This window comes from Penicillium cinerascens, assembly GCF_028974065.1.
Source record: "Penicillium cinerascens strain IBT 15544 chromosome Unknown contig_9_segment0_segment0, whole genome shotgun sequence".
Classification (NCBI taxonomy): Eukaryota; Fungi; Ascomycota; class Eurotiomycetes; order Eurotiales; family Aspergillaceae; genus Penicillium; species Penicillium cinerascens.
The window spans coordinates 2,364,557-2,377,207 of record NW_026695296.1 but is presented as its reverse complement, the minus strand read 5'-3'; the positions used below and the strand labels follow the sequence as shown (position 1 = coordinate 2,377,207).

The 12,651-nt window shown below is 51.4% G+C and overlaps 5 protein-coding genes across 5 annotated transcripts; all 5 read left to right on the top strand.

Moving 5' to 3' along the window:
• Positions 1–688: 688 nt before the first annotated feature.
• Positions 689–2,286, top strand: N7498_007742 (L-lactate dehydrogenase (cytochrome); the record flags this gene model as incomplete). The annotated part of the gene is made up of 3 exons (XM_058454804.1): positions 689–797; positions 847–1,160; positions 1,210–2,286. 3 exons carry the CDS (start codon positions 689–691, stop codon positions 2,284–2,286), a joined length of 1,500 nt encoding a protein of 499 aa, XP_058307053.1.
• Positions 2,287–2,822: 536 nt separating this feature from the next.
• Positions 2,823–4,268, top strand: N7498_007741 (Zn(II)2Cys6 transcription factor domain-containing protein; the record flags this gene model as incomplete). The annotated part of the gene is made up of 2 exons (XM_058454803.1): positions 2,823–3,044; positions 3,120–4,268. 2 exons carry the CDS (start codon positions 2,823–2,825, stop codon positions 4,266–4,268), a joined length of 1,371 nt encoding a protein of 456 aa, XP_058307052.1.
• Positions 4,269–4,810: 542 nt separating this feature from the next.
• Positions 4,811–5,879, top strand: N7498_007740 (uncharacterized protein; the record flags this gene model as incomplete). The annotated part of the gene is made up of 2 exons (XM_058454802.1): positions 4,811–5,162; positions 5,221–5,879. The coding sequence occupies 2 exons, from the start codon at positions 4,811–4,813 to the stop codon at positions 5,877–5,879; spliced, it is 1,011 nt and encodes a 336-aa protein (XP_058307051.1).
• A 172-nt stretch (positions 5,880–6,051) lies between these two features.
• N7498_007739 (fungal specific transcription factor domain-containing protein) lies at positions 6,052–9,100 on the top strand (the record flags this gene model as incomplete). The annotated part of the gene is made up of 7 exons (XM_058454801.1): positions 6,052–6,411; positions 6,472–6,527; positions 6,808–7,198; positions 7,253–8,498; positions 8,547–8,803; positions 8,868–8,954; positions 9,014–9,100. The coding sequence occupies 7 exons, from the start codon at positions 6,052–6,054 to the stop codon at positions 9,098–9,100; spliced, it is 2,484 nt and encodes an 827-aa protein (XP_058307050.1).
• Positions 9,101–9,599: 499 nt separating this feature from the next.
• Positions 9,600–10,295, top strand: N7498_007738 (O-methyltransferase; the record flags this gene model as incomplete). The annotated part of the gene is made up of 1 exon (XM_058454800.1): positions 9,600–10,295. One exon carries the CDS (start codon positions 9,600–9,602, stop codon positions 10,293–10,295), a length of 696 nt encoding a protein of 231 aa, XP_058307049.1.
• Positions 10,296–12,651: the final 2,356 nt, after the last annotated feature.

Sequence of the window (12,651 nt, the reverse complement as noted above, 5' to 3'; positions counted from 1 at the left end):
CTTCGCAAATGCGATTTGATCCAGACAGCACTACTGCCCTTGTATTTGGGGTTACACGTTTGCGGCCTCGACGATGTAATGGTTGCACGTGATCTTTCATCATCGACACCTGAAATCCAGGGCATGAAGGCATAACTCGCCACGCCTTCCCGAAACTCGCGCTGCCTGCCTCGTTGAGGTCTCGGGCATTCCAGATATGCAGGCAGCATAACTCCAGCATTACGCAGAATGGGTCTGCGCTACCATTAATACATGCAATCTGCAGAGGGCAACCGCATTCGAAAATTCCAGATGTTCCAGATGTGTTCGGAGCTGCACCGGTACGTGTAATCGCAGGATTGCGAGTGGTCAGCGACCAGCCGAGGCGGAACGTTGACCGACGAGTGTACAGTAGCGCGAGCACCATGAACTGCCACTATGCCTGGCAGATTATACACAAACACCGTTCACTAGCAATACAATCAATAATGACTACGGTTAAAATGATACCCCTCGGAATAAACACTGACACTAATCGCTGTACAATGACTGGCCGCCCGCCCGAGTCGGCCGAGAAGCTCCCCGCAACCTTCTCCCCGGACCCCATTAACCCGAGGTCTTTTTTCTTGCTTAACTTCTTGACTGGCCTCCCTTCTCTTTCCTTCTAATTCTCTCATGCAATAACGCATCTCTACAATATCTCTTCACAATGACATCCGGCAAGCTAACCGGCGCCGCCGTCGCCGAGCACAACTCCAAGGACTCGTGCTGGGTGATCGTGCACGGCAAGGCCTACGACGTGACCGAGTTCCTCCCTGGTAGGTCTCCTGCACCATCATATCCTGCACTGTCTCTAACTCTCCCTAGAACACCCCGGTGGCTCAAAAATCATCCTCAAGTATGCCGGCAAAGATGCGACCGAGGAATTCGACCCCATCCACCCTCCCGACACCCTTGACAAGTACCTCGATCGGTCCAAGCACCTCGGCGAGGTCGACATGGCCACCGTCGAGCAGGAAGAAAAGGCTGTCGATCCCGAGGAGACCAACCGCCTGGAGCGCATCAAGCGTATGCCCCCGCTGGCCGCCTGCTACAACCTGATGGACTTTGAGGCGGTCGCTCGGCAGGTCATGAAGAAGACAGCCTGGGCCTACTACTCCAGCGGAGCCGACGACGAGCTCGTGAGTTCTTTCCTCCACTGGATGGACTACATAATACTGACAAGCCCAGACAATGCGCGAAAACCACGCCGCCTTCCACAAGATCTGGTTCCGACCCCGCGTCCTCGTCGACGTCGAGCACGTCGACCTCACCACCACAATGCTGGGCACGAAATGTTCAATTCCCTTCTACGTGACCGCCACAGCCCTCGGCAAACTAGGTCACCCCGAAGGCGAAGTCGTGCTCACCAAAGCCGCCAAGGAACACAACGTAATCCAAATGATCCCCACCCTAGCCTCCTGCTCCTTCGACGAAATCGTCGACGCCAAACAGGGCGACCAGGTCCAATGGCTGCAGCTCTACGTGAACAAAGACCGCGAAATCACGCGAAAGATCATTGAGCACGCCGAAAAGCGCGGCTGCAAGGGTCTCTTCATCACCGTCGACGCACCCCAACTCGGCCGCCGCGAAAAAGATATGCGCTCCAAGTTCTCCGACGCCGGATCTGACGTCCAGTCCGGCGACGGTAGCGTCGATCGGTCCCAGGGCGCTGCCCGCGCAATTTCTTCATTCATCGACCCGGGACTCTCGTGGAAAGATATCCCCTGGTTCCTCTCCATCACCAAAATGCCAATCATCCTAAAGGGCGTCCAATGCGTCGAAGACGTCCTCCGCGCCGTGGAAGCCGGCGTCCACGGCGTAGTCCTCTCCAACCACGGCGGCCGGCAACTCGAAACCGCGCGCTCCGGAATCGAAGTCCTCGCTGAAGTGATGCCCGCGCTGCGTGAGCGGGGCTGGGACAAGCGCATCGAAGTCTTCGTTGACGGCGGTGTGCGTCGCGCAACTGATATTATCAAGGCGCTTTGCTTGGGTGCCAAGGGTGTTGGTATTGGGCGGCCGTTCCTGTTCGCTATGAGCTCTTATGGGCTTGATGGTGTGAATCGGGCGATGCAGTTGCTCAAGGACGAGATGGAGATGAACATGCGATTGATTGGGGCTCAGAGGGTTGAAGATTTGAATCCTAGTTTGCTGGATATTAAGGCGCTGCTTGGTGGGCATTCGGGTGTGATTCCGTCGGATACGCTGGGTCTTGGGGCTTATGATCCTCTTGAGGCACCGAGGTTCAATGAGAAGCCGAAGTTGTAAATTTTGCATATTGTCAGATACGTTGGACGCATATATATACCCGTCGTCTATACTGGACATTGGTGTCATGAATAAATGGGACATCGTCGAGGATGGAGGAATGGAGAAATTCTCTCCTACTCGTTTGTCTATTTCATCTTTTTCTGTCGTTTTTCTTTTTTTTGAAGATAGTTACAAACCTTGCAAATGAGCTCGGTAGGAAAAAGCGCAATGGACATGTTCACGTGCTTCAAAGGAAAATTAAAATAGAATTTGGAAGAGCAGCCTCCCAGTATTATGCAGGAAGACGGAAATCCGCGCGGTGTTTGAGTTCTTGTCAGAGGAGCGGAGGCAATGTTCCAACGTTTGAAGATGGATGGGGGCTCCAAAATGGAATCCATCCGCATTGGTCTCGTATTGCCAGTTTGGGTAAGTCTGCGCGGGGCCTACGGAGTTAGCCCACCAAAGTCCGCCTGCACATCTGATCTTTTAAGAAACCATGACGGTTTCAGAAGGGCGATACGAACCTTGATCAGAACTGCAACTCCACATCCGCCATGTTCTCCATCCTATCCCCGCCCTCTCCGGCTCCTCTCCCGACTCCGAGGACTCCATCATTGGGTGACTTGACCAACACGTTTATTCTGTCATCAGGACCGAGCTCGAAGTTCAAGCTTTGTCGAGTACCGAATAGCCTGAGCGATGACCCCTCACGGCTGCGCAGGGCGCACCAAAAGTCCCCCAGGGGCTGCCAGAGCTGCAAGAGGCGAAGAGTCAAGGTATATATCCATTACGCACGCGGCTGGCTTGTTCGCGAACTGACACCGGGAGCTAACGAAAGGCGCGCTTTGTAGTGTGACGAGAAAGTCCCATGTGGCAACTGCTGGCGGCGGAGGGAGCATTGCCATGTCGGACAGCAGCAATGCAAGCGCAAGGCGCCACTGACGCCTATGCCAACTCCAGCCCTACTACCCAGCCGCAAGCCAGCTGATGCGTCCGTCAATCTGGATCACCTGAGGCTCTTCCATCACTTCAAGACAAGCACACAACAGACGCTCCTGTTCGAGCCGGGCATCTGGGACGCCGCCCTTCGGCTCAGCCTCCACTTCGACTTCCTCATGAACGCCATCCTCTGCGTCGCGGCACGGCACCTCGACTGTCTGCGGTCGACGCAGGCGACGTTGCCGTCGTATTCCACGACGGCGGCCCGACACCTCGGTTCCGCGTTGACGGGGTTCCGGCGACAAGTCGCGGGCAGCTTCACGTCGACGCACATCGACGTCTTCGTTGCTACTTCGCTGCTCCTCCAGTATGATGTGTGGAGCAATGTGGATTTCCTCCCTGCCGCCCAACGAGGGGACCGTGACACGGGGTTTGGTCACTCAGCTGATTGCTTCTTCAGCTTCAGCTCGAGCCTGAAACATGTGTTCCTCAAGAGCGTGCCGCTCATCGCGGGCCAGCCATCATCATTCATGCCGGAGGTCCAGTGCAACTTCCCTGAGCGCGTCATTGCGGCTTCGAAACTTCACGCAGACGATATGGAGACATATCAAGAGTTCTTCTCTTACGATCGACCGATTGACGCGGAAATGCTCGCATCACCTCCGCAGCCTAGTCGGGGCGGGGGTGTCATCGAGGAAGAGCCATGGCAACATCACAATTTCGAAGTCGATGATGCGAATCCCATCAATTCGGGGTACGTGCCGGCCGTGGCTCGACTCTGTCTGATAGCATCTTTCATCGGAAACACAACGAGGCTTCGGCCCCAGGAAGCCAAGTGCCTGGCCCGGTACGTCCTCTCGTTTCCCATAATGTGCCGCGGCGCCTTCGCCGCGATGGTGCACCAGGATGACCCGCACGCCCTGTTGGTACTCTACCATTTCTACCGCGCCGTGAAAATGCTACTTCCGGAGAAAGAGTATTGGTGGGCACATAAGAGGGCGACGATGCGGGAGAGCGAACTGAGAGAATGGTTGGACGGGGTGGTTGCCGAACAGACATGAGCGCTAAATATAGATTCCAAAGAATTTGTGTATTGTGTCTGAATAACACATTTTCAATCAAATGCATACATAAAAGGTTTCAGGATTAATAAATATGCATTGATGTGGTCCTCGCGTGTTGATAATGCCCTGCGGCGATAGATGGAGACTTTGTGTACGCTCATAGTATATACCGCAAACATACCCGTGAAATTGACAAATGTTCATCCGTCCGTAATGTAGCTCGAAACCTAAAACCCGACTTGTAACATCGAGAACCAAGATCCATTTGCCGAGACGGCTCGAAGTGATCCTGGGCTTCAGGTGTTCCATTCTTGGTCTCGTATCGCCCAACTCGGGCTAGCGTCGATGAAGTACACCGGACCTAGTTCACGGCGTAACTCCGTGCGACTTTCCTGGCAAGGAGGCAGGCTTTCCGATGAGACGGCTGTTTCCGTCTATGATCTGCCAAAAGGAAACGTATAAAATGGCATTGCCTTTTCTTTGAATTCTTCTCATCTGGTATCGGATGCACAGCAGCTTGCCAACCACCTACCACCACCATGATTCCCCTTCCGGAAGTCACCGCATCCAACAAGCGCATCGCTGTCAGCCTTCCATCCGGCCTTGTCGCTGTCTTCGTCGGCGGCACCAGCGGCATCGGGGAGTACACCTTCCTCAAACTCGCCACTTACGCCGTCAAGCCCCGCGCCTACATCGTCGGCCGTTCGCGTGAGGATGCGGACCGCATCATTGGCGAAGGCAAGCGAATGAATTCGGGCGGTCGCTTTGAGTTCATCCAGGCGGACGTGAGCATCTTGAAGAATGTTGACGACGTGTGTCGCGTGTTGAAGGAGAAGGAGGAAGCGATTAACATTTTGTTCATGAGCACGGGGAGCATGGCCTTCAAAAAGAGTACGGCCGTCCGCTTAGAAATTTCCACTCCATGTCTGTGCTGATTGCTTTCCTGTAGAGACGGCCGATGGTTTGAACCTCCCATTCTGCTTGTACCAGCACAGCCGCACGCGCTTCGTCCTCGGCCTCCTGCCCCTCCTCCAGCGGGCAACATCTCTTCGCAGGGTCGTCAGCGTCGGTGCCGCCACGCTGGAGGGCGTCATAGATCTTGCCAACATCACCGGCGAGGGCTTTCCCTTGAATCAGTGGCGCGACCAGGGCGCTGCCATCCACACTCTACTTTTAGAGCATGTCGCGCGGGAGGCCCCCGATGTGGGCTTTGTGCACGACGTGCCTGGCGTCGTCAAGAGCAAGATCACGCGCGACGCTGAGGGCTTCGGGATGAGGCTGCTGATTGCGGTGACGGGCGTTCTGGGCCCGCTCATCCGGACCCCCGTCGAAGAGACCGGAGAGCGGCACCTGTTCCTGGCTACCAGCGCGCTGTTCCCGCCCGCAAAAGATGCTGCTCATGCCGGGCTTTCGTTTGATGGGCGGCTGGATGCCGCGAGGGGAACGGATGGTAAGCTCGGAAGCGGGGTATACTCGGTGGACAACAAAGGTGAGAGCGCATCGACGAGAGTCGAGGAAATTCTCGCAACACATAGGAAGGATGGCACCGCGGACAAAGTCTGGGAGATTGTGTCTGGCGACTTTAAGAAGATCTTGGGGAGTGTTTGAGTGAGACGGACCCGATCCTTGGGATAAGAGGTTGGACCAAAACAAGGCCTGCGCTCGTAATGGCCCGGGCCGGAAGAATCCAAATGATGGTTGATCTAGTAGTGATAGTATTCAAAAACGTTTTGTCTTAACAGCATCAGGTGCCTGAGCTCGATGACGCCGCTGGAGTCGCATGGCCCGCTCCATATTGGAACAAGCCGTAGTTCGTCGTCTTATCCCCAATGACGCTAAAGTATGGCGCGTACAGCGTCTCGCGCAACATGTCGGCCGGTTTTCCGCCCATGGTGATCACCATGCCCTTTTGGCAGACATGGTGATTGTCGAGTGTAAAGGAGTGCGAATGGCCGACCAGGTTTCCACGGTAAACGACCGCCTGCCCAAAATCTTCACATCGGTCCTTGAGAGACAGCTAAAATGCGCGGACGCTGCGGGAGGTGAAGTTTGCGAAACCGATCCATACAATTCTTTGTGTCACAGCCTAGGCCTTATTCGGAAATTAGGCCACACTGTGTTAAAGAATGTAACGACCTTGGTAAGAGATATAATCTCATCAGAAGAAAGATAAGATTTAGGCAGCTTTGCTTCGATGTAGACTCTGCGATGCAACATGGTGATTCGAGGTTCCATTGACGATGTCTCTGTGGTGGGGTTCGGAGAAGCTCGATAACCGAGCAGATCTCCGCGCAATCTCCGACAGCTCCGAGGTTACCTCAGTATCTCCGCGCCCATTCCCATCTCCGCGTTCTTGATTCAATTTTATCTGATCTTTGCTTGAGACTAGCTGCCTAATGCCTTCTCCGGTGAGACAAGGATATCCATCCTCGCCACAAATACCGTCAAAGCGCAAGAGGAAACAATTCTCTTGCTACGAATGTCGGCGCCGCAAGTTGAGATGCGATCGAATTCAACCTTGCTGCAGTCGGTGTAGGAGCCAGGCAGTCACTTGCACATACAACGATCCGCCGGACCCGTCGCCATCCCAAGTCGAAAGTACTGGCCACCCCGACCCGGAATGGAGCCTTGCCCGAACGTCGGCTGCATCCCACCCGAACGCCACGGCGCCTTCTAGCAGACATGTCAAGTCCGCGCCAATCAGAGATCCTACTCTACAGGCTAGTCAGAACCAAGGCTCCTGGGGACTCCTTAGTGACCAGGCAGCGACACAGATGTTCTCTCACGAGAGGCCAGCCATCAGGTCCGATACACTAGCGCTTTTGGAGCCTGAACAGCCTCAGAAAAAAGAAAATGTGATCTTCCGAGGTAAAAATTTCAAGACCCAATACTATGGAGGGAGCAATCCCGCAACCTTGATCGGTGATGTAAGTGCCACGATATCCACCGCTTCAATCGACTTTTCTTTTAACTGTTTCCAGTTCCCCGAGCTCCGTTCATTCATGCGAGATGGTATCAAGCAATATCCATCTCTCCCACGGGTTCAACGCGAACTCAAATCACTGCAAATGAAGTGGAAAGTGGAAAAAGCCTCTGCATTTGTATCCGTCAATATGGAATTCCTCCACGTCTTCCCAAAGCAAGAGATCGCAGACCAATTGATCCATATCTACTTCGATATAGTGGAGACCACATACCGGATTGTGCATATCCCCAGCTTCTGGGAGGAATACAAAAGCTTTCGGGAGGACAATTACTCAGCAAGACCGGCGTTCTTAGTTCTCATGTTGTTGATGATGTCCACTGCAAGTTGTCTCTCAGAAGAGAACGTCACATACGTTGGCGACAGTGCCGTGGCGCGCGAACGTGCGGCAATATGGATTGAAATCTCCGAACGGTGGCTTAGGATTCAAAGCCAAAAGAGAATCTATCTTACCATATGGCAAATTCAATGTCTGTTGGTTCTTTCGAAACAGGTCAACGTGATAAAGAAGAAACGCATATGGACGGAGGCCGGCATACTCCACAGACAGGCCATGGCTGCGGGATTCCACCGAGATCCAGCGTTGTTCGGAGAGAAAGAATTGGCTTTCGATCAGGAAATGAGACGCCGGCTGTGGGCGACCATTACTGAGTTGGAACTCCAGGCTTCCATTGACCGGGGAATGCCCTCTGCTTCTGCCAGCATATTCTCCGACTGTGCATCCGTTCTCAACATCGACGACGCGGATCTTACAGATGAAGGCGATAATGAGTCTGGAGCAAAGGACTGGAATGAGTTCTCAACAAGTTCATTCCTTCATGTTTCGAGATCCAGTTTTGCCCTCAGAGTCACCTTGAACTCTGTTGTGAACGATCTCGCCTCCCCTTTACAATGGGAACAGATCGTAAGTCATGAGGAAATGGTGTCGAACGAACTTCAGAAGCTTCCTACGTGGATACAATCAGGAACACATAATTACGCGGAAGTCTTGCCTGCAGCGCTTGCTCAGATCCAGCTGCAGCAATTTTTGATCCTATTACATACGCCATTCGCGAAGAAGAGAAACTCCGACTCTCGATGTTCCGTATCGCGCATGATTTGCTTCCAAGCGGCGACCAAAATCTTGGAGCAAGTCCAACAACTATCTCGGCACAATTACTTGTTCGTTATTCTCTTTCGACATGAGTATTTCCGAGCAGCCCTGGTGGTGTGTCATAATGCATTTGTCTCTTATAATGTACCAGGTATGTCCGGGTCTCCAATCTACCTCGTCTATTCTAACGAAATTCAAGGCGATCTCTTCGGCGCAAACATCACATCGTTCATCCGCTACCTTGAGGATGCTCTGACCCTTTTTGAGGACAGAATCACTCGACTCGGCACAGATTTCACGCGGCACTGGTACATTTCCGCAGCCCGTTCCTTGCTACGCTCAGTAGTCGACCCATCCGATGCAACGACACAGGAGCAGCAGGCGATTGAGCATGTCGCAAGGCAGTACTATCGGGTTCGCGCATCACAAGAAGACATGCACTCTGCAAAGGAAAAGGTATGTTTAATTTCTTCTCTGTGATCTAGGTTTTATCAAAGTCGACAGCTAACAGTAAGGGAAGCTCAATTTGACAGAATCCCCGGCTCAGAATTCAAGTAATATGGCAACCATTCCTGATCTCCCATTTCATAATGGAACAATGGCGCCGGTAAGTTTGTACTACATTTTCTGTAACCAAATGGATTTAGAAATGCTGATATAGAGTAGATTGACTTCCCTTTGGAGGCTTTGGAAGAAGAGTTCTTCTTTGGGGATCCGGCGGCATGGACATTTGATAATTTTGAAGTGATGTAAATGAACACTATGGACATACTATAACTAAAAGTGGACGTGCAAGTTGCACGTGAATAGTTTCTAGCTGGAGGCCCTAAACACGCTGTTGTTGGTAATTCGGCGATAATGGTCCTGTCGTACGATGCGGAAGAGCCGACTCGGAGAAGTGCGTGCCGAGGTGGCAGCCTTAAAATTACCCGTCCAGTAAAATCAGATAAACTGAGAATCAGATAAGATCATCGCCGAGATGTGACCAAGTTGCAGGGTAGTGGGGTTGGCAGCGTAATCTGATCCGCGCATGATTGTATGTCCCAATCGGAGCTCATCTGGAGATCCGAGCCGTAAAGCCGAGCTGGTGCCTGGAGCTCCGTCGTGCGGAGAAGCTGTTCCAACGTCTGCACTATAAAAGGTCCGCTCGCAACCTGGAAAATGAATTAAGCTTCACAACTCTCAACCATCAATCTCGCTATTTCAAAGAAACTTGCCTTCCACAGTCAATCCACGCCAGTCAACCCTCAAAATGCCTCTCGAGCACATCGACCAATGTAAAGCCGTTGACGCTTACGTCAAACAGCACCTCATCCCAGCCGACAAAGGCCTCGAGAACGCCCATACCAATAGTACCAAAAATGGCCTTCCTATGATCGCCGTCTCCCCGATCCAAGGCAAATTCGTCTCGATGCTCACAACCATCGGGTCAGCCCGCAACGTCCTGGAGATCGGCACGCTGGGAGGCTACTCCAGCATCTGGTTCGCGCAAGCGATGAAAGGGCGCGGAAAGGTGACCAGTATCGAAGTCGACCCGCACCACCGCGATGTCGCTATCGACAATCTGCGGACTGCTGGCGTGCAAGTCCCTGAAGAAGTCGACGTCCTCCTTGGAGCCGGTCTGGACGTTCTGCCCAAGCTGGCGGCGGAGATCGAGAAAGGGGAGCGAGAGCCGTTTGACTTCGTATTTATCGATGCGGACTGGGAGAACCATTGGAACTACTTTGATTTTGGAGTCAAGTTGTCGAAAGGAAAGGGTGCCTTGGTTTATGTTGATAATACGGTGCAGAACATGTTGGAGAGTGGTATTGTTGGGACTAATGAGCGAGAGAAGGATGCTGTTGACCTTGTGGCTAAAGTTGGACGAGATGATCGTGTGGATGCTGTTGTTATGCAGACAGTGGGCGCAAAGAGTCATGATGGTTTCCTGCTGGCGGTTGTGAAATAGAAAGTTTTGTACTTGGCCAGTTCGAATGGCAGATGTACAAACCAAGTCTTTCAGAATCAGCTTGCAATTCTGTCTTAGTCAACCGTCTGAACTGGATAATGTCTGGCAGTGAAGGCCAGGTACGTATACTGATGATCCGGTGGGTGTCTCATATAATCAGACAACTACAAATTGCGAGAATAAGGGATATAGCAATGCAGAGGTCTTTTCACTGCCTATTGGTCGATATATTAGGTACCCCGGCAGTATGCTTTGGACTTTTTATAGAAGGTTTTCCCTTTCCCTCTTACCGCAATAATCCCGCCTCTTTCATACGCAATACTGTACTCTTCCTATTCATTTCTCGACCCCACCACGTATATATATGTATTATGTTATGTCTGTCCTAAATAGGATGACTCCTCTTCAAGACCGACCACCCTCTCGACAAAAGGACCTTATTTTGATGATCCCTCGAGTAAGGCCAATAGTGAATAGGAGCAGATCACACAAGACCCAATCGAGCGACGAGCATTTAAAATAGTGCATTGAGGATAACCTCATTGAGCAAAAATAGGCGATCCGATGTCTAGATGCAGCTCAAATGTGACACGGCAACAGTGTGAACCCATGGCGTTCTCATCGACTGAATCCAGATCGGATCAGCTTGTCTATGTGGGGCTTGTCCATGCAGCTAATGTCAATAGTTTGAGACCATTGGTGGATTGAGGGCTTGCGACATGGGAGTCCGATAACGCTGGAGACACTGGACAGAGATTTCGAAGTGCTGATCCCCGAGCATGGCCGATAGGGTGAATAATCAAGTTCGAAGGCCAATTACACTTGTATTCTGCGTAGACTGGAAAGGGTATTGCGGGTACTACTCTCAGTTGGGTGTAGCATAGCTCCTCGGTAAACTCTAGTGGGAAGCTAAAACTTGGCTTCTGAACTCTAATCTACCCGAGATTCGACCGATTAAAGGATGAGCATACTCGATCATTATGCTTTGGACAATTCGATTGTAAGCGAATTCTACGTACTGATACGGACATAACCAAGCAGGCTTGATTCGCGTCTGCCGAAAGATGGTTTTTAGAGCACGTGTTAAGAATTGTATTACCAAGGGTCTCACCTATATCGCCATGGCATGCTAATACGTGCTACTGCTATGTAAGTCTTAATTAAACTTTACGTGAATATCAGACGTGTGGCCAACACAACCTTGTTCACCGCCATTTGACTTTCTGATGGAGAATGAATGAGAGGGCGCAGCTGAAAATTACGTATTAGCTGAACTTCCATTCACCCCACTAGAGCGCCTTAAAATCGACCGATTACCGCTTGAAAGTAGCTATCATTCTCACTTCACAGAAAAAGTACTCCAAGCTTAACCCCTAGCTACGCTATCATCATGACCTCCGAAACCCCCTATTTGTTCAACATCCGGACTTGCGATTCAGCAGGGAAATCGAGGCTCACGAATCGCATTACGGCCAAAGCAAAGATTCCCGATGATGCTACTCTAGCGACCATTCGCAAAATTCTAGCCGATAAGAAAAAGCTCGACTCGGGAAAGTAAGAATCCCATCTCTCGAATAACGATATAGCTATCCACGATATAGCTATCCCTTACCAAACCACATCATAGAGCAAGACTTGCCTTCTGTACCCAAGATGGGGCCCGCATGGGAGACGACACGGAGTAGAACATTTACAAAGAGCTAACTGCCGAGAGCCCCTCCAAGGCACGCTTATACTATACTCAAGGAGTTGCGGACAATCGTTAACATGTTCCCTAGGAGCCTGAAACAAAGGCCACAAGCAGTATCACTATACATGATATTTATCTTGAGGTGCCTGAGGAGCAAGGCCTCAGTAAGCAGGCAGAGGAACTACTCAACAGCACTCTGGACATGGACCTTGTGGTTCGTAAACAAGCTCTTCCTTGTCTCGTCTTGGAACCATTGAATTGACAACAAATAGAAAAATAAGCCTGAACTGATTAAGTCGACTCTCAAAGAGCTTGCCAGCACCTACAACCATCAGAACTTCAAAGCTTCTTCTAAGGGCGAAGTTGTGTGAGTGAAATATTCTAAGCCTTTGGGCATAATATTAATTATAACTTTACCAGCACTGCGGGGTCTATGTCAGAGAAAGAATGGGATGATGTGCTCCGAAACACGCATTTTCTAAATGGCCACAGACTCGTATTCGCGGAAAAGATCCACGGAACCAAGGCCTTCCAAAGAATTGATCGAGCTCCATATACCGGTATTTGAAATGCTGAAAAGGATGTGTTTATTATAACTGACACTCGTTTCAAGCATTTGCTATCAACCCCAGAACAATCGATGAGGTTGCAGACAAATCAATCACT